Source organism: Macadamia integrifolia, chromosome 7 (assembly GCF_013358625.1).
Source record: "Macadamia integrifolia cultivar HAES 741 chromosome 7, SCU_Mint_v3, whole genome shotgun sequence".
Taxonomy (NCBI): Eukaryota; Viridiplantae; Streptophyta; class Magnoliopsida; order Proteales; family Proteaceae; genus Macadamia; species Macadamia integrifolia.
In genome coordinates, this window is record NC_056563.1 from 33,300,351 (window position 1) to 33,321,573 (window position 21,223).

At 40.0% G+C, this 21,223-nt stretch overlaps 2 protein-coding genes across 2 annotated transcripts; one reads left to right on the forward strand and one right to left on the reverse strand.

The window, feature by feature from the left end:
* Window positions 1-6,680: 6,680 nt before the first annotated feature.
* Window positions 6,681-14,011, forward strand: LOC122084104 (protein ecdysoneless homolog). Its single transcript, XM_042652168.1, has 5 exons — window positions 6,681-7,930; window positions 8,459-8,788; window positions 10,523-10,656; window positions 11,982-12,148; window positions 13,341-14,011. Exons 1-5 carry the CDS (start codon window positions 6,768-6,770, stop codon window positions 13,518-13,520), a joined length of 1,974 nt encoding a protein of 657 aa, XP_042508102.1. The 5' UTR covers window positions 6,681-6,767; the 3' UTR covers window positions 13,521-14,011.
* Window positions 14,012-14,717: 706 nt separating this feature from the next.
* Window positions 14,718-20,679, reverse strand: LOC122083788 (protein NETWORKED 2B-like). The gene is made up of 2 exons (XM_042651683.1): window positions 19,401-20,679; window positions 14,718-18,448 (listed from the first exon to the last, which is right to left on the reverse strand). The coding sequence occupies exons 1-2, from the start codon at window positions 19,492-19,494 to the stop codon at window positions 14,850-14,852; spliced, it is 3,693 nt and encodes a 1,230-aa protein (XP_042507617.1). The 5' UTR covers window positions 19,495-20,679; the 3' UTR covers window positions 14,718-14,849.
* Between the last annotated feature and the right edge of the window lie 544 nt (window positions 20,680-21,223).

Here is a 21,223-nt window from a genome sequence, read left to right on the forward strand (position 1 = left end):
AAAAAAAAAACACTAGAAACAAGAATTGATGGAATGACAAAAGTTAGTTCTGTCGTTTCAGTTTCGTTAAAAAAAAAAAAGACATTTTATCCAAAAAATTGAAATTTTCGTTTTTGACACGAAACATGATTTCTGGGACAGAAACGTTACCAAACGCAGCCTAATATATCAAAATCTGTTTCTATCTCTCTTCTCTTCCCCTTGAAAAAATCCCTTAAGCCTTTCCCATCTAAACCCTCCCATTAGTGAGCTACTAGCTCCAAGAAAGCCGGCAACATATCTAACCTCCTCCTTAATAATAATAATAATAAAGGTCCCTGAGAATAATTTGTGAAAAGATTTGATCCCCCAAAATTAATTTTTTCACTCCAACTACAATAAACACTTTAAAAAAAATGGACCAATTTTTTGAGGTCCTAACATTTTGAAACATAAACATTTAAGACTTGGTATCAAATAGGGTGTTAAAAGGAATTTAATAGGGTGATCTGGAAGGAGGCTGTGGATGATTGTATATATTATTTTAATTTGTAGTAATATATATAATTAAGGTTTTTCCATATAAAAAATGCCAATATCATTAATGATATTTTGTTGTATAGCACCCTCTCTCTATCTCTCTTCTTCTTATTCTCTCTATCTCTCTTCTTCTCATATGAAATGGCTTGTTTTGTTATCCTCCGTATTAAGCCACAACTCAATGGTGTGCTCCTCTATGCCACTTGTTCAATCAACCCTCTCCCTTTGTCTTATATTCCAAAGGATTTTTGTCTCTTATAAGCATTTGTCACCTCACATGGTTGTAGGGAGATTAACCTTCCTCTATATTATAATTCACCACGGACAGGAATGATTAACTTTTCCATATTAATTTAGGTCATAGTCGAATCAATATGAAAAATGATAAAAAAAAAAAAAAAAAAAGATACTAAAATCCCAATCAAATGGTTGCACAAGATTGAGTTGGTGGGTTCGGACCTGAAAATGGCTTGCTTTATCCTTTCAATTTTGTTTGAACAAGAACATCAAATTCTAAACAACACTCCAGGAGATGATGTCTTGTTCTGCAGATTATCTGTTTCTCTCCCTTGAAGATTCCATCCACCTCCTGCTCTCTTCAGTCTCTTGTTCATTCCTCACAGACGGACTTGACATCATAGTCCTTGCATGTCTCCTCCATTCCAATGGAATACATATGCGATTTTTTATCCTTCCACCAAGAAAGAAGGGGCTGTTTAACAAACATATAGCATCCCTCATCAAGGACTCTATAGTCCACCGGAAGAGTCAAAAAAGAATTATTCTGCATTTGGGTTCTTCAAGGAGATGTGCCTGCCTTGTAGGGACAAGCTAAACCCAAGAACAGAATTTATGGCCAAGTCTGATTTCTGAACTGGGGTAGTGAGGTTTACCTCTAACATCACTGAATGTCTCCAAGATGTAACACGGCTTACTGCCTTAATACAGTGGACTGGTGGAGAAGATGATCTCCTCAGATTCCAAATGGCAAGTTTACAAAATAGAAATGCACCACTGGTGCAGCAATGCATATTCTTTAATCTCAATGGATCGAGGGGTAAGACATACAATAGGGGAGAAGAAAGAAATAAAGAAATAGCAACAACTGGAGCAATGTACTCATTGTGAGGCCACCCTGAGGCCATGAACCTGATACAAGATGCTTTAAGAACAGTAAAACAAAGCCTGTAGGGGAAAAAAATCTTTCTACAGTAAAACCCCATTTGGTGTTTCATAAGAAGCTGGCTAACCTGTTATTAACAAAAAATGATGATGTACCTATATATGAGGACGCCTAATTTGTTCATTCCTTGTATGGTTCTCCTGTGAAATGAGATCATGGGTGAGAAAGTGATTAAAGAGGGGGGGGGGGGGGGGGTTGTCTGTTAAAACCAGTCAATATCTACTAAATTTAACGGAAACAGTTCAACATCTCCAGTTTCATGCTTTATGACCGGAGAAAAAATGGTTCTGTACAGAGCTTACGTTACAGTAAAACCACATCTGGGTTTTATCACAAACTAGTTGACTGTTTTAGACCAACAAGGTTGATATCCCCAAAAAATGGGGGTCAAACGGTTCTCCCATGAATTAAGATCACATATCCTGTAGTCTTATTTTTTCTCTTTTACTTGGAGACAGATTGTAGTGGATCCAAGAATGTAGCCATACGTTTCAACTGTTGGTGTTTGATAAGTTGATTATCTAATCAGGCAATCACAAGCAGATAATGGAAACTCCAATTCTGAGCTTCATTCATTGCCAATTTCAGTCATTGTCACCAGATGACAAGAGTTCCCAACAAGCTCAGACCTGAGTGCCAACAATCATTTACAGTAATACACAGATATGGACTGAAGACAACTATTCAAACAACACAAAAGAAAGGAAACAAGAAAATCCATCCCACAAGCAAACAAACGTCTCAGCAATGCTTTATAGTTTCTATAACATTTGGGCACCGTTTGTCGTTTCTGATCCGTAAAAGCAATTCAATAGCCTTGAGAGATTCTCCAGGATGTCTAACTAGTTTTAGACCTTCAATAAGGAAAAAAGGGAACCCCCAAAAAAGGGATGACACGTTAAGATGTGTAACCTATAATCTTCAGAAAGGAATGAAATCATCAGAACCCAGTTGACAATGATTGCATAACGAAAACAGTGAATCCTTCAGTGACCTGAAACCGATTGTAGTAAGCTCGCTTATCTACTGGTTCATCACCAAAAGTATGGCCAACCGGATGAAGCAAGTCATTCATAAGCTGGTCCCAATTAATCAATCTGCCTTCATCCGTGGGAGGAACATCACAGACAAAATCCTACTTTGCCAACAATTTATGCACCAGTACCACCTTCCCATAGGAATGACCAGGCTGACAGCAAAGTTAGATATGAGAAAAGCATTTGACTCTCTCCAGTGGAGCTTCCTCTTCACCTTGCTTCATTGCCTGAACTTCTCCCAAACATTCATCTCACGACTGGATGAATGCATCACCAACCCCAGGTATGTTATCACTGTCAACGGGAAGCAATCCGATCAGTTTTGGGGTAACCAAGGCCTACACCAAGGCTGTCCCTATCCCCTTCTGTTTCTGATTGCTCTCCAGCATCTCAATGACCTCCTTGGTGAGGCAGCCAACTCCAACCTTATTCAGCTCCACCAGGAGTGCCATCAACTCAAGCTCATCAATCTTTGCTTCGCCGATGACATCTTCATCTTCTGTTGTGCTGACCATTCCACCGTGCAACACCTCAAGGTTATCATTCACCACTTCTCCTTCTACTCCAGTCTCTCCATCAACTGCAACAAATCATCTATTTTCTTCATCAACTGGTCCTTGGCTGTCCAAGACTCCATCTCGGTCATTATAGGAATCCACATCGTTTTTCTCCCCATCTGGGATCTTGGAGTTCCCTTAACATTCGAGCGACTGAATCACAACGACTTTGCTCCCTTTTGTTCACCATTTCCCTCAAGGTCTCTTCTTGGAAAGGCTGAGCTCTCTCCTACGCCGGTTGTCTTCAATAATAAAATCTATTATGACGGGACCCAATAACTATAGAATTCATGTTTTCCAACTTCCCAATTTCATCATCTAGGAAATTGAGAGCAAACAAAAACAACTACAAACTCAGCCTTATCCCAACTAAATGGGGTTGGCTATATGGATCCGAGCAAATACAATTTAGACAGAGAGAGAGAGAAAGAGAAACTATGCATGTCTTTTCTCACTACATCTCCTAGGGTTATTTTAGGCCTGCCCCAAGCTCTTTTAATTCCTACGATTCAAATTCATTCCTCCATACTTGCATCCCATTGCTAAATTTCTTTGGCTTGGATACGAAAACCAAAGGAGTGTACAAAGTTTTCCTATAGCAAGGTATGCTCCCCCACCGAGGAAGTTACAGTCGTCTCGACCTTTGCCGAGTTGGAGAATTTAACAAAGCTGCTTAGCTCAAGCATCTATAGAACTTCGCCTCTTCCAAACCATCCATTTGCTTAAAGTGGGTCTAGGGGAAATGGATTACACATAACTCCTTATGGCTAGCGCCTATCCCTCTCTCTGCCTCCCCAACCCTCTAAGCTGTCTTGAAGACTAGGGGTCAAGCAATTGGTCTCATTCAGCACCTTGTACATGATGGCAGCCAAACCCTCCTTTGGCACGATCAATGGCTCAACGGCAAGCCACTTTACCAAGATAGCTTCCTCCTCTCCAATGCGATTGGTCACTCTTATAATGACAGGGCCAGCTCCCTCCTGTCTGACACGGGATGGCCTCTTGATCGCCCACTTGACAAGTTCATTCAGCGCCAAATGGGGCAAAATTCTCAATGTTTATATGTCAGTCATATTCATCCCACATCGATTATGAGTGGGAAAATCCCTTTCCTCATATGCCTGTGAACACCTCCTCTTATCCGATCGGTCTTTTGAGATGGATATTTACATGGTATCAAGAAGTCACATTTCCCCAATTCAACAGAATATATAGGAAACTATCCTCTAACACTACCATCGAGACTATGACCTCCAACAGAAAATTATCCCTCGCTTTGGCTTGGTAGTCCCTTCACTTTGGGAACCCCCAAGTCCCTTGGTTCAACCTTGTTTGGTTCCCCCTTTTGACCCCTATTTAGCTTCACCACTTGACTGGCCCTCTATGATTGCCTCTCCACTAGAGCAAGGATAGCCTCTTGGGAGACCGTTAGTACGCCCATTGCGGCCTTTGTCTCCAAAACCTGGAAAACTTAGACCATCTCTTCTTCAACTGTCAATTCTTTCACTCTCTTTAGAAGCTTATTCTCTCCCTTAATGGCTGGCCTCATTTTCCCGCCTCCACTTGGTTTGAGGAAGTGACATGGGCCACCCATAACTTTCGAGGGATTGTGCCAACAAGTGAAGATGTTCAGTTTTTGTGCCCATAATACATAGACTATGGATGGAAAGGAACAACAAATGCTTCACAAAAACTAAGCGTTGTCTAGAACAAATTGTTCACATTGTAATCCATGACACCTCGCTTTGGCTTTTGAATGCCAAAGATACAGTCACAGACGATGCTAGCAACAGAAACTTCTTCAAGGCATGGGGGATTGAAGTCACCTTTTTTCCTTCAAAAGGCTTACCCTCCATCAATGGTAGCCCCTCCTCCGAATTGGGTGGCTCTGAACTGTGTTGGGTCCATTCGTGACAACCATGGAGGCCACAGATGCATCAAAAGAAACTCAAACGGTGAACCAACTTTCGCCTTAGTTGGTGCCACCCCTTCCCAGACCATCCTGTGGACAGAAATCTTCGCCATTTGGAGAGGCATTAGGCTGCGCAAAGGGGCATTTCGCACGTCATCGTTCAATCAGACTCTCTTTCCACCATTAAGGCCATCATTGGTGCGCAGCAAGTCCACTGGGCTACTTGGCACCTCCTTCAGGACATCTATGAGCAATCTTGTCACTTTGCTGAGATCAGATTCCAAACTTTCCACAGGTAATCTAGCCATTGTGCTGACTGGCTAGCTGGGATCGTACGTAGACATGAGATAATTTGTTTATAGATAACCTCTTCCCCTTCCCCCTCCCCCCCACCCCCCCCCCCAAAAAAAAAAAAAAAAACTACATTCCCCTTATTTGTAAAGACACTCGAAGATGAAGAGAAGTATTCCACATCAGATCATCCATTCAAACTCATAATTCCTAATACGAGTGGGTAATTACTGTTCGAACTTCCAAATAACTTCGACGTGTCGAAAGAACTCCTACCGAAAAAAAGAAAGAAGTCATTTTTCAGAATTTAACTCGAACTTCTTTTATGGGTTAGGAACCTAACCTGCTACGTATGTTAAATAAAAGTTAGGCACTTAGAGGAATGAAAGAAACGCATAGGATATTAGACTGAAATCTTCATGGCATTGACATTTATCTTACCATTTCAAATTTCTAAGGCAAGAAATAATCAAGAAATGAAACTGAAAATCAAATAGAGAGTGGAGGAATTATTTTAATTTTTCTTTTGAGGGGATATAGGAGGAAAGGAATGTTATTAACCGACACAAAGGGAAACCCTGGAAATTAAAAGAAAAAGGAAAAAGAGGGAGGGAAGGAGAAATAGATTGTTAGTTGAATTCCTAGGTACCAAGGGAATCCGACTACCTAGTTGAGCTTGGCGCTCCTGAAATCGCTTTCCAAGGTACGTTTCGAGGATCTCCATGACGGAAATGAAGCGCTTCATCTCCTCCAATCGGCGGGTAAGCTCCGCCTCTCGAGCTCTAGCTCGTTCAAGCCGAGCTTCGGCCTCCGCCAACCGACCTCTTAGAGCTTCCACCATTGCATTGTCGTTGGCCAATCGATACATCGATTCTATGGGTTCTGTAATTAACAACGATCGCTGCTGATCGAAGCACATCTTGAATGCTGAAACCCTAACAACACTGACTCTCTTGAGTATGGTGGACAACCAGCACGAAGAAGCCTTCGAAGGGGGTTGGTTGGTTGTCTGTCGCGGGAGAACCAGACCACCCGCTTAGTTTTTTAAGTTGGGCCAATCTTAGTCCGGTTTAACACTAACCTACTGCGTAAGATCGCCAGACGGTTTGGAACCGGCCCAGAAATCTGCGGTTAATCCTGACTGTTTGGAACCAGTCTAAGAAAATGGGCTTCTCTGGAAGCCAGGGACTTCTAGGTTCTACAAAGAAAGGCTCGAAACCGCGACTCTTTAAACGACAGTTGCGGAAGAGGAAGTAGAAGAAGAAAACATGGCGGGAGTTGCAGAAGCGGAACCAACCTCGGCCTTCTCTCACCTCAACTCCAGGCTTCCAGAAGACACCGTCTTCTATGCCATATTCCCTGATTTCTCCATTCATAATAATGGTAATGAAGAAGATGATGAGCTATCAAATTCCTCGCTTCGCTCACTTCATCTCCAAATACTCAACACCGTTAACCCGTACGTGTCCGACTACATCTGGCAGCATGATCCCTTTAACCTCTCTATCTCCTCTTCCCGTACTTCTAATTGTATCTGCTCGAAGGAAATCCCTCATCTCCATGGCAAAACCAAATATGGTGATAACCTTGAAGACGAATGGTTCGTTGTCTTCCTCTTATTTGAGATTACTCGCAGAATCCCCTCCGTTTCAGTTCGGGTTTGGGATACCGACGGGGAGTTTCTTCTCATCGAAGCGGCTTTCTCTCTCCCTCGCTGGATTAAGCCGGATAGCAGTTTGAATAGAGTTTTTATAAGGCAGGGCGAGCTTCACATTATTCCCAGAGAAAAGTTCCCTTCGAATCCGAGCTTGTCTGAATCGTTATCTTTTCTGTCCACTGTTAGTGAGGGAGCTCGGGCGTCGGATTCTGTGCAGATGGCTCTGAAGAACCGAATTTCTGGGTATCCAGAGAGAGCTAGGTCGAACATGCATCGGGTTAGGGTTAGGGTTCCAGTCTCTGTTGCCCAGGTCTTGAAGCATGAGCCTTGCTTGATATCACTGGCGGTTGAGGGTTTCTACGACCGTGACATTGATTCCATGAAGTACGCTGCTCGGATGGAGAAGTTTCTGAGTGGAGGTACTGGAGAAGAGCTTGTTCAGATATCGGTTCGGATGTCGAGGGCGATGTATGCACAGCTCTTGCAGCAGACGTTCCAGGCACCCAAGTGTTATCCCATGCCTCCCAGAACGGATGCTTCCGCTTATACGGAAGCGGAGCTGGGGATGAAGATCACTTGTGGGTTCGAGATGATGTATCAACAAAGGCGTAGTGAAGGGTCGGAATTGATGGGGAGCACCTGGGACGCGTTCAGGGAGAGCTTAGAGCGTAGTGGGTATTTCAGAGGGCTTCTCCCTGGTTCGAAAGAGTATCGGCAGCTCTTGGAAAATGCTCAAGAGTATTATCGAAACAGTTCTTTGTTCTCTAGAACCAGGTAATGTGCACTCCATTATGTTTGGATTCCTTTACCCTGACTTGTCCGTTTTATTTTGACCATTTTTCTTACTAGATTGTGTTGTAATTCGTTATTATTATGAATTCTAAATAATGGTGCCCTGAGCATGACTGGTTGAAAGTGTCAATGGCATGAAGTAGATTCACGGATATCTTCTTGCTTGGTTATCAATTAAGAAAGATGAGTGTAACTCTCTAGTCTGTGGACTTATTTTCCTGGGGCTTTAAACCATCTGAATAGCATGTTGCTCATCTGGTCGGTCATCCATCATACGTGATCTGTTTGTGAAATAAAGGAGGACAATCCAAATTTAATCTTGTTATCTTCTTTCTTATACAACTAAAATGCATTGGTAAACCATGTATTTGGCTTTCAGGAAGCTGTCATATCCTTTGTAATGTTAAAACTATAAAATCCATACATTAGCTTAGAATATTATGGTTTCAGATCCTGGTCTAATTTGATTATTGATGCTGATTGGTTTGGAACTTAACCTATCTGATGCAGTGAAATGATGAATGCCCCTGTGAGATGCATTGATGAGCTTCTTGCTTTACCACATTCTGACGATGACTTTAGGGGTTTGGACCTTCCTCCTTCAGATGATGATTCCTGGCTGTACAGTGGCGAGGAAGAATTAACTGCTGCTCTTCTAGAGAGGGAGAAAGAAATGGAACTTTATGAATCAAAACATAAAATGAAAAATAAATCAAAGGAGCAGGAGGAAGTTGGTCAGTCTCAGTTTGATGATTCTGGTATTGGTGAAATAGCCAAAACAATGGAAGAATTTGTTCACAAAGTCTCAAGCTATGAAGGTGCAGAGGTTCCAGAAAACAGGTTTGTCCAGTCTGTCTTGGTGGTGTAAAATCTTGTCAAATTTTTGTCTGAACTTTAAAGTATTCTGTGCTAAATGTTGGCTGCTTAACACTAGTCTGTAAATTATCCTTGAACAAATTTTCTTTCTTTTAGTTGCATTATGTGTTTTCTCCTCCAGTAAACTGAGAAATGCTTCATCTATCTCTTGTTAGTGGGGCTTCAGACGACAGATATGAATTTCCAACATTTTTTCTTTTTTGTTTCGGTGAAGAGCAAATGCGTAACTCAACTCATAACCCTATCCTAAGTAATTGAGGACAATTTAGCTCCATTTATTTAGAGCCATAGCCTCTGTGCACCAGTAAGCACTCATGTCCATTTTAACTTATTTAACCGAGGTCATCTTCAGCCTTCCACTAGTCTCTTTCACTGCCTTCTATTTACACCATGTCACTCCTCGCCAGTTGACGGGAGTGACATCTGAAATGCCAAAATGGGTTTTTTTGAGGAAAGATAATCTCACTGAGGAAATTTGGAGCTACACATTCACTTTTTCCACTAGGATCCACTCCAGACATGATCTTGCACCTAAACCTAACACTGCATCAAATGAAAATGTAAAATGAATGGTAAGATGAAGGGTTAGTAAGAAGTCATCAAATGAAGCTCAGGGAAAAAAGATTGGCACTTGGGGATGGGGCCGTGGGGGATAGTGATGCTGGAATATTTCATTGGGCCTAAGAAGTCTGATTAGGGAAACTACACCAGATATGATTTTTTTTTTCTCGAATAAAAAAATGATGGGAACTACAAGTTTATAATTTTTTCCATGATTTCATGAAACTGAGGTATAACATGGTGAAATGGTTTCAATTTAATGGAGTGTTTGGAGGACCAGGCTCCTAGCGGATGACCGATACTTCTGTCCATATTCTTGTCATTTTTAGGTGCTTAAGATACATGGGTATATTATTTGGGGTTAGCACATCTTGGCAACAAAAATGATAATGGGGGATGCTTAGGTATGAGCCTGTTGAATATAATGAACGAGTGTCCTTGCATTCTCAAAAGCATCCAAGCTATAGCTGTTACCAAAGCTCACTCAAACTGGAGTCCAGGGGAAGACCTCTAAAATCAACCTGCATGAATCGCCACTTCCAAATCCAATGTTATAATTATTTGGAAGAAACAGAAAATACATGTCTGATGATGGTAGAAATAAGGTGCAGTTACCGAGCGTCATGGTTGAAAACTCAAGTGGATAATGAAGCACGGTTGGAAGTGTTTTTCAGACCTATGATGGAAGTTAACTTCACGCAAGTTCCTGTTGTATCCTCCTGGAACTAGAAAACCGCCACCTATTTCATCTGATCTCTTCTGTTAGCCTGGGAAATATAAATACCACCTTTTTCTGTTTATCTTAGTTGGTTCCCTTATGCAACAGTTTTTTCCTTCTCTGGAAAGCCATTTTACTGTCTTACCTTCCTGCATTTCATACATGATGTTGTCTTTTTTGGAAAGCTTCATACCTTTTTGGCATTGGCGACTGATCGTGTGCATTTTTGATTCATGTTCCTTCTTGTTTTATTCTCAATGAAATCTTTTGCTTTCTGCCCATAATGTGTGCTTATCAGTGATGATGAGCATACCTGGAGTTTGATGCTTGGGAAATGCATTTGTTTGTCTTGCTTTATAAGTTTCTGTAAGATTTTGTACTAAGCGCAACATTTATCCTGCTTTCTTTTTCTTCTGAAGAGACTCAAAAGCAGTGGATCTTGATGTGGACCGCTTTATTAGAGACATGGAATTGGCATTTGGACTTGAAGGCCAGGACCGCATGGCTGATGCTTCTGGTAGTGAAGAAGGATCATCTTCTGATATGGATTATGGTAATTTCTACGTTTCAATTTATGAGTTCCAAATTTAATTTTTTTCATCCCCTTCTGCTTTATTCTTTCAACAAATTAGAAGTTTAGAATGAGGGATACTGTAGTTCCCTGCATGATATACGACAAAGTGTATGTGATGTCTCCTTGCAAGTTTTGTTAATTGGATGAAGGTAATGTGTTGGAAGCTTCAGTTATCCTTGTTTATTTGCATATGCTGAGGAAATTGTGAGATGTGATCTTCTTCATTGCTAATTCACGAGGAAGAGCACTTGTTCTTCTCATTAGTATTTTTAGATACCCCAATGTTAATTCTACATATAGGAATATTTGAACCTGTCAGATTCTGCAGGTGTCCTGTTTCGGTTCTTTGCTGCTGTCTCTTTGACATCAGAGGCAGGATTATGGTTGGTCCTACTCATTGTTGTCATGTGATTTAATTTACAAGCCTATGCCTTTTTTTTTATTGGAGGGTGTGGCGATGGTGCAAAATTGGTCTATTCAAAATAAATACAAAATTTCATATTTGTCCTTCCATTTTGTGTTAATTCCATATGCAAAAAATAGTATGGCATGATTTGTAGGATATTATCTCCTTGAATCTTTTGGTTGATATGCAACTGAATGCTCTTGCAGTTGATGGCACTGAGTATGAAGACTATTATTACACTTGTTTCTACCGTAAGAAACACCTTATTATTATATCTGGCTTGTTTACCACCACCTACTTAAAATTGCATATGGGCCACATCAAAGTTCAGTGCTGCCTAAGCATGAAAATTAGAAGCTTAAGTCTCATTTGAACCTACACTTGACCTCATCCTAGACCATTGGGCCTGAACCATTCCAGCCATTAGAAGGTCCAGGCTTCAGCCAGCCTAAACTCACTTGTCTTACTATAGTTTACCTGCACTGTAGTTAACATGAAGCTCGGTAAGAAGTGATGGCTTGTACATTTTGTAACACAAGGCTTCTTCTTTGATGAACACCGAGTGAACTATATATTATATAATCACCATACATAATAGGTGTCTTATATAGGTATATATATTTTTTAGTTTTGACTGCATTTTCCATTAGTTCTATAAATGAGATTTTTGTTAACAGACTTTTTTTTTAGATGATGAAGTATAATTTTATTCTTTATGATTAGACATTGTTCAACACGTGTGATTTGTCTGCTTTACTTCACTTTATGAAGATGGGTATGTATTTTATGATCAATCTGTACTAAGGCATTGGAGCATGTTTGTGTATGTTCCAAAATTAATTCTGCTTTCTTTTTCAACTTATGTTCTCTCTTCTAACCATTGAGGAAAAACATGCAGATGAGTCTGAGGATGAATCTCAGCCAATGGATCCTGCTGAGCATAGTAAGGACAAAGAACGTAACTTTATGGATTCCTATTCTGATGCTCTGAATGAGGAACTAAAAACCACCACTCTCAAAACTAGTTTCGTTCGTACTAGTGATCAATCCTCCAAAAATGATGAGGTAACTTTCTTTGGTGTATACTATTGTTTTGTACATGGTCTGATGGTCATATGATCATATTCCTTTTCTTTTATGTTAGTTGATGGTGCATTTTTTACTAGTACCCCATCAAATATGGCAGCTGGTGCAATTAGGGTGAAGAAAAAAGGATGTGAAGTCTTTCCCTATCTTTTGGATATCATAAATATGGCAATGGGAAAAGTGTTTATTATGATAAAGGAAAAAGAATTTAAGGCTAAAGTTTATGTCAAAAAATTTGAAGTTAAATACAAGGGAAAAGAATTTTAAAAGAAAAAAATTATATGAGTGATAGGGACATAGATATTGACTAATCCAGAACACAAAGGAAATGAAATATCTGAAACAGATAAAGGTAAATAAAGCTTCAAAACCAAATGCAAAAAGTTGATGACAGCGTAGAATAAAAACAATTTCTTTTTGCAAAACAAAAAGTGAACCAATTAATCACAGCCATTTCTCTGTCAACACTATCGCCCTCATTATCATTTTAATGTCAAACCTTAAAATCTCAAATTTAATGATTTGAGTCTTTGAAATCCAAGCTAAAACTTAAATTCTGTGTATGAATACCTTCAGATAAGGGGTTAAGATTCCTGCAAATTTTGTTTAAATCTCAGGATTCATGACTTGATAAGGTCTAGCAAATCCTACCATTTGAGTTTAATTATGTTGGACTAAAAAAAATGAATGTATTCTTGCATACCTGTTCTTTTAATGAATGATGAGAAAAATTGGAGTTTTTCACATCATATCTCATTTAGGTCTTCGGTAAAGTTTTTTATCCTCCTTTTCCCGCTGGAGAAGTTGTAATTGTGGGGCTTTGGATGTCTTCCCATGGACATCCAAACCTTGTGTTGAAGAAATAAAATGGTTTGATAGCAAACATTTTCTGCCTCATTAGTATCATGATACTAATGCACAGTGTCTCAGCATCGCCTAGGGTTAGCTAACACATTCTGTATTTACATATATTAATTTTCTAATTTTGTGGCAATCTTAACCAGTCATAAGTTGAGCATGGACTTCGTGCAAGTAGCATTGCAGTTATTCAAATTATGTGTGGTGTTGAGGAGTTTGAATTTATTGGTTGTGGATCGCAGCAGTTTGATTGATAAGAGATTAGAACCTTATCTTTTTTTTTTATCTGCTCATGCTTGGGACTTCAATGCAGGGACCATCAAATTCTACGAAAGAGGTGGATGAGGACTTCACCCCAATTGATGTGGATGTGAATCTGGTCAAGAGCTTTCTAGATTCTTTTGCTTCTCAACAAGGCCTTCCTGGTCCTGCTTCCAATTTGCTTGGCCTGATGGGTCTACAGCTTCCGCAAGATGCAACCAAGAAAAAATAACCCCCTGGTTCATGTTTAACATCATGCCTGATATCATTTTGGTTCCATGCTTCATGTAAGGTTATCTCATAATCCATCTTCGTTTCAGCTCCCTCGAGATGCAACTACAGAAAAATATACCCCCTCATAGGGATAAAAAGGTGAGAAGGGTCTGTATAATGGCAGATGCTCCATACGAGATAATCATATAAACCTTCTTTCTATGATGGATATCTTGTAGAAATTGGGCTGTCTTAGCTTTTAAGAGTTCTGTATTATGTAAATCTTTGTGAAGTTGGTTTGATCTGCAATTTATGTTTGCGTAGATGGAATACAGTTTTGAGTTGGTGCACATTTACCCGAGGCTTAAGAGCTCCAGGTACAGTTATCCTTTATGCGCAAAAGATATAACATTGCCTCATGGTTCTTGTAAGAAGACAAAGTACAGTTTTGGCAGGTCCCAGTAAAGAATTTTCTTTGCTGGAACTGAATTAAGTTATTAACTTGATCAATGTTTAGTTTGGATGATTCAACAATGTGTGTGTGTTCCCTTCAGAAAATTCCTTTGCTTACGTTACAGTCCATGGGGGAGAAAGATCGATCCCGGGGCTTGGCTACCACCTCTGAACTAGCCAGCAACTTCAACAACAGTGTGCCTTTTGATCATTCAATTGTTTGAATGGTCCAGTCCAGTCGATAGAAAAAGCTCCAAAATGCAACAGCACTGGTATTTAATGTGTATCATAACAGCGTTTAAGAGGGATTTAATCCTGTAAACAAGTCGCACAATAGCTCTCAAACCTGTGAACATCTCATTCTTGCATTACATGAGACCACATACTGCATCACATGAGTAGGTATACGGCGCTACATAAGGTAAGCTGTGCAAGTTTCTATCAGGCGAAATTATCGTTGTGATATTTTAAGGTAACCACTGTGATATTTTAAGGTAACCACTCATTAGATTCTATAATCTTCAGAAAAAAGCTTAATCAAAGCTTAGATGTTGTGTGTGATGGTATGCTTCATGATAAAGTTACTGTTTCCTCTGGGTAAAGGATCCTTTTCGAATCATTAGGTTTTGCTGTCACCTGATTGTGATTGTGCTTGTTTCACATTGACAACATTCAAATCTACTTGGGTAACGGGCATTCTTTCTGGATATCTAAGTTCCATGCGACACCCTTTATCGTAGAAGTGTTTCATGGAATATAATCATGGGGGAAGAAAAGAAAAGCTTTCTTGATGTTCAGTTTCTCAGAAGTTTCAGAACTGAGAAAGGAAAGGGTATGTATCTCACAAAAGAAAAAATAATAAAGTGGAGAGAAGAAACTAATGAATTAAACCAATTTACGGAGGATTTGCAGCATTCAGGTCACTGTATTGTTTTTGTAATGCTGGGTTAATGCACCTGAAGATCGATGGCCTTTGCTTTTTGTTTTTGACACCAAAAATGAATGAACGCAAAGGAACTCGAGATCGACTGCCTGAATGCCTCGCATTATGGTGATTGTTCTTCGTTCCTGAAAGCTCGAAATCCTCGTTCAACTTTGTGAGTGTCTTTTCAATCTCATGCTGGAGTCCTCTCACATGGTCTAGTCCTGCTTGCAATTCATCTGCAACTTTGTTATTCTCTTGTTGCATGTTCAGAACCTCCCCGTGGAACTTTGCTGCTTGATAGCTAGTAAACTCCACTTCCTCAGTTTCAGAACCTGCATTGGAGACTCTTGAAATCTCTTCCTGTATGTCGCACAAAGATGTGAATCTTCGCTGCAGTTCCTCTTTCAGCGATGCATTGTTTTCCAACCAGACCGTCAATTCCGTCTGGATTTCTCTCAGGTGTTTGTATATTGGCCGGGCATCTGATTTTAGAGATTTGCTCGTACTACCCTCCTTCTTGCCATCCTTCAATTTTGTGATTTCAGCTTGTAGATCCTGGATTGAACTTTGGAATTTTTGTATCTGATGGAATAACGTGCTGAACCTTAACCAGAACTCCAGGTTCTCCTCTAATAACGCATCAATGTCCCTTCGAAATTTCTCTTCAATGGTTGCAACAAAATGAGGTTCATCAACAAGAACCGCCTTGATCTTTTCTTCTTCATCTGCTGCTGCTGCTGTTGTTGGGTTAGTTTCCATTGCTCCATTTGGAATTGTTACTGCAGCTTCAACATTTTGATCATCTAACAAATTGACAAGTGTTTGCTGGTTTCCCTGTTGTGTGTTTTTAAATTCTGTATTGTTGGTTTCGAGATTTCCTTCAAAACTGGTCTGCAAAAAGCCCAGTTTTTGACGTAAGGATTTAATCTCATCATCTTTAGTGGCATTGGCACGCTTCAGTTCCCTGAGTTGCACCATCATTTCAAAGTTATTTTCTCTGTTTCTCTTCTCTATTTCAGAGAGCTGCTTCTTTGTATCTTTATAATTCCGAAGAATTGTAGTGTACTCTACCAAGAGAACCTTTTCTCTATTCTCTAGTCCACTTAAGAACAACTTTTCCCAGTTTGGTTCTCCTTCTTCTTCTTCCATCGCTCTCTGATCTGAGTCTACATTGGGAATATTATCATCACTGGTGTTGCTTAACTTGGAAGGGGCACCATCTTCATCATTTTTAACACCAAGACTAGAGTTCTGAACCTCGTCTGCCTTGTCTTCAACTTCTGTTTTTGTTTCCTTCGAGTTCTTTGGTCCATCTCTAAAAGCCACCATTTCTTCTTGTCCCTCAAACTTTTCATGCATGTCATCATCAATAAGAGCTCCCGTTTCTGCTGCTTGGGGTGAGATCTTGACGACCTCATCAGTTTGGGATGAATCCTGCAGGTTACAATTGAGGTTAGTTGGGAACAGGTCCTGTGTCTCAGCTTTGCCCTTTGATGAACCCATAATCTCTTCGCCAGGCTTTGCAGAATGTATTTCCTTGGCAAGGAAATTTAGGTCCCAACCCTGTGAGTCAGCATCAACAATATGATCTTCTGTTTGAGATGGCTCCTGCTTCTCAATGTTATTCTTCGATGAATCATTTGTATCTACACTTACACCAAAATTCACAGAATGTGGTTTCTCAGAAAGGTCATTGAGGTTAATATGCTCCTGCGGGTCAACCTTGAGAATATCATCATTTTCAGTAGGGAACAGGTCCTGCTTCTCAGCTTTTTCCATTGATGAGCCCCAAATCTCTTCACCTGGCTGCACTGAATCCAATTCCTTGCCAAGGCGATTTAGGTCACAAATACCCTGTGAGTGAGCATCAACAATATGATCTTCTGTTTGGGATGGCTCCTGCTTCTCAATGTTGTCCTTTGATGAATCATATGTATCAACACTTTCATCCTTAGTTTGTGACATACCCTGCTTTTCAACAATTTTCTGATGATCTGGGTCCTCAGATTTTTCAGAGGCATCACCAACACTATTGCCCCCCATGGATTGAATAATGCCTTCTTCATTGTCTTTAGAACAGGGACTGAGACTCTGAACAGAACTTTTCTCCTCTTCAGGGTCTTCTTTTCTGGCCTCTGTGCTCTCTAAGCTGTCATCAGGAGTCACCATATCTTTTTGTACCTTGGACATTTTTTGTTTCTGGGCTTCAACAATGCCCAGATCTGCCAGAGGTGAAACTGGAATGTCAATCTCCTCGTCGGGCTTCACTGAGTGCAGTTTCTCAGAAAGATGGTTGAGGTTACAACGTGTTTCAGTAAAATGTGTTTGGAGGTTGTTGTTTTGATCCTCAACACTCTGGTGGAGATCCTGAATCCCAGTTAACTTCTCATCCAATTTCCTTAGTTCGCCTGTCAACTTGTCGGGACCCTTCTCCAAAGTGGCCTTTCCCTCATCCAAGTTGCGCAGGTTCTCCTGGAGTTCATCAGTTTCTGATCTTATTCTTTTTATCAGAGCATTCTGTGATGAGACTGCCGTCTCTAAACTGATGACTTCATGTACGAGTTCATCAATCTTCTCCGCCAATTCTGTGACAGTAAGAAATGTATCAGAGCTCATGTCAAAGTGTTCCCTAATTTTCTCCTGTATGGATTCCAGTCGGAGTCTCTCCTGTCTCAGATCAACTTCCTGCTCCAAATTATTCAAGCCTGAACCAGAACCCATGGATTCTTTTTTTTCAGATAGATCTGGCTGGTCCATCTGATCACCGAGAAATTCATTCTTGATTGTCTGCAACTTCTCATGAGCATCTTTAATCCGTTGGAACTCCGCTCTTGCTTCTTCAGCTGATTGCTCCTGTTTTTCCTGCAACTGCACCAAGGTTTCTTGACATGATTTCAAAGCTGTGGCTGCCATTATAGTTCGTGCTTCATCATCTTCAATTACTGTTGCCACGCCGAATTCATCTTGCAATGTGCAAACTTCCTCTTGCATTTCATTAATCTGCTTCTCAATTTCCCAATACTTTTCAACCCCACTCTCAAATGAGCTCTTGACAAACTCCTTCTCAGTCTGCAGGGCCAAGATCCCTTTCTGAAGTCTATCGATCTTTTGGAGTGCTTCTGCTGTTCTCATCTGCGAACCTTTAGAAGTAGATTTAGCTTTCTTGGGTTGCACTTTTTTTGTAGGCAACGTTGAGGTGTCCTTTGCATCTTTCCTTCGAAAACTTGGAATCTTGGGGATATTGAGTTTTGGGGGTGCAGGCAAGACCTTGGGAATGCTATTCACATTGGTAGAGGAATCAGGTTTTTTTGGAGAACCATCATCATCTTCGTCATCCATTGCAAACTGAACTTGCTCAGGAAAAACAGAGGCAATGGTGTTGTTGGCATTTTGGAGCTCTCCTGATATGTGGTCATACCTATCAGCCAGGGCTCGGTATGCCCTGTAAGATTCTTCCACAAAGTTAATGAGTTCAGGTCTCTTTCTGTAGTACATTTCTGCCCTTCTGGCAAAAGAGTCTCCATCCTCCTCGATGAGCTTAAGCGTGTATTTGACCTTATCCTCCATATCTGCAAGAATTGAAGTTCATCATTAGGATTGTAAAAACTCCCAATGTCAAAGATTGAGAATATGAATTTATCCAAAAGTTCTCTGAATATGTTATGAAGAACATGTGTTATCGTGGTTTTAAGAATGGAGCAAGTAGGCATATAATGGCTATAAGCAAAAAAGAAAGTAGTTACAGAACACTGAGAATTAGTGCTTTGAGGCCCTAACAATCAAGAACATCAAATTTTCTCACTAATAAAACAAAATGTAAAACAAACTGTACATGGAAAAACTGGATGCTTTCAATAAAGTAGAGAACCAGAAATCCATTTGCAATGTACAAAAAACATTATAATCACCAGACACCAATGAAGGATACTGAAAAATGGAAGGGTTGTCAAATGGTAAAAACTGTGGCTTCTTTTAAAAACCAATGTATTCAAGACTGCATCATGGAATGTGTTTTTCTGATTTATGATGAGTTTACTTCTTAAGCTAGTTACCTTTTTTCCTTGCAGTTCTTCCTATTAATGAGCTATTGGTAACCTCCTCTTCACCCAAGCCATTCACCACAATATAGCTAGACAGGCATTTTATGATTAAAAAAATAGGAAATTTAGTTTTAATTGATATAATATGTAATCAAAGTGCACTAATACACAATCCCCTCCCCAAGGGAAATTGTAAAGAATGGAAAAAGATTTGCAGCAGAACCCAGATCTATCCAAACCAACCATTACAAGGAACTATCATAAAAAAACAGGGGAAGATAAACAAATTAAGTTGATTCATATTCACCTCAAGAACTGTAATTACCATCTTGAAGAAAAGAGTAGAGGAAAGGAGATATTAAATGGGTAACACAAGCATTGCAGTATACTTGCACCAACAATACAAGAAAGCCTATTTCTTTTCAATAAGATTGGAATTTTTGCAGAAGTTTTTATGAATCAAATTAAATGAGGAACACACCTTGAAGGTTCTGTTCAAGCCATTTCGACTGCTTTGTCCTGATGTGGCTTGCCCACCACCAAGTATAGGCATTGCTTGCAGCTCTCTGCAACATCTCTCCTTTTCTCTCTGTGTCTCTTCTGTGCCTTTCTCTCTCAAGTCCTTACAGAATCTAGAGGAGGACGGCTTACATGTCCAGGAAGAAGGAGAAGAGAGAAGGAAGGAAAGGGTCTACAGCAAAACCAAGTAAAAAAAAAAAAAATATTCCTGAAAACTTAAGATAGAGAATGGATTGGGCTAAACAAGGATTGTTGGAATCCCCCTACAGACCACAGCCCATACGAGAGGATCATGGACAGGAGGGGAAGTCGCACGCATTACATGGGGAACCAACCCTTCCAAAAGCATAAATAGAGGATTCCTGCACATATATCTCCACGTGGCATGTTCTGGTTCTGCCAAGGTGGCTGGCTCTCAGGAAAAGGATAAAGAGAAAGAGCCCGGTACGAGGACCTGATCCTACATTCTCGTACGCTTGTTAGGTAACACATGTCCCAGGACATGAGGATGAGATTCACTCCTTCCTTCCTTCCCCTTGAGCTGCTCTCTCCAGGCTGAAAGCATGGTTTCAAAACGAGAATCAACAATGATTTGATTACCGATCACGAATTTTGAAACCCTGCTCCAAAGAGAAGCTCAGGAACACTACCTTCAGGTTCTGTTCTCATTTCTTGATTTTGAAAACCCTAAAAATGTTTTATTCACAGCTCAATTCAACCCGTCCGTCTCCAATTCACTGATTTTTTTCCCGTCGTAATGGCTGCTCTCAATTCCTTGCGTCCATCCGTTTAGATCTTCGATCGCTAAAACCACTCTGTACCTTATCTTTCTTAGGTAACTGAAACCCTAGCCTTATATTCCGTTCTCAATTCTTCATTTGAAAACCCTAGTTAGTTTGCATGTCACAGATCAATTCAACCCTTCCATCTCCAATTCACTGAGTTCAATTCCGTGCGTTCGCTCGTTTAGATCTTCGATTGCCAAAACCATTCTGTACATAATCTTTCTTAGGTTACTCAAGGTTTCATCAAATCGGTAACCGATTCGATTACCGATTTTGAATTTTGAAACTCGGGAACCCTAGAAGTTCAGAACTGATCTTTTTTTTTTTTTTTTTTTTTTTTTAATAGAAAACAAGTTCATAAAATATCGTTATCTGATTGGGCAAGGCTGATACCGGTATGTACCTGATTTTGTATTGATCAAAACGGTTCTTATTTCTCTTCTTTTCCTCTTTTTTTTTTTTTTTTTTGGGAGGGAATGGAGTCTGAAGACTCTGAACATTCATAAATGATTGTATGTGAAACTATTAACTAGGTAAATTTACACCTAGGGATGAGGTGTAGAGAGAGAGAGAGAGAGAGAGAGAGAGAGAGAGAGATAAAGGCAACTACTTTCCCCTTCTTTCTTCGTTAATTATGAGTAAAGAATAATGATGACTTTTGCTCTTTGAGTGGAAGAGGGGAAGAATTACTTTTATGGAAGTTTTTAAAAGCTAATTTTAAAGATGCTCTCTTTTAAGTTACTCGAGTCGATTGTAGGATTGTAATGGGTGGGCATGTGAGTCTGTGATGTATGATTGTGTTTCTTTGGGCATACAGAGAGAAGTATAATCACTTTGTTGTTCAACTTCAACTACAAAATGGCAAATATTTCACTCATAAACTATTTGCTGTCCGCTTCTCAGTTCAGCACTTCAGCCACAGAAAGTGGGAAAGATCACTATTTTGCTCAAATCCGTAAATACCCTGACTAAAAATATAATTAAAAAAAAAAAAAAAAAA

Excerpts from the sequence above, each read along its gene's own strand:
- LOC122084104 (XM_042652168.1), top strand. The coding sequence starts at position 6,768 with ATGGCGGGAGTTGCAGAAGCGGAACCAACCTCGGCCTTCTCTCACCTC. Across the intron at positions 7,931-8,458 it reads TCTTTGTTCTCTAGAACCAG|TGAAATGATGAATGCCCCTG; the intron begins GTAATGTGCACT and ends TATCTGATGCAG. Across the intron at positions 12,149-13,340 it reads AATCCTCCAAAAATGATGAG|GGACCATCAAATTCTACGAA; the intron begins GTAACTTTCTTT and ends ACTTCAATGCAG.
- LOC122083788 (XM_042651683.1), bottom strand. The coding sequence starts at position 19,494 with ATGTTGCAGAGAGCTGCAAGCAATGCCTATACTTGGTGGTGGGCAAGC. Across the intron at positions 18,449-19,400 it reads GCTTGAACAGAACCTTCAAG|ATATGGAGGATAAGGTCAAA; the intron begins GTGTGTTCCTCA and ends CAATTCTTGCAG.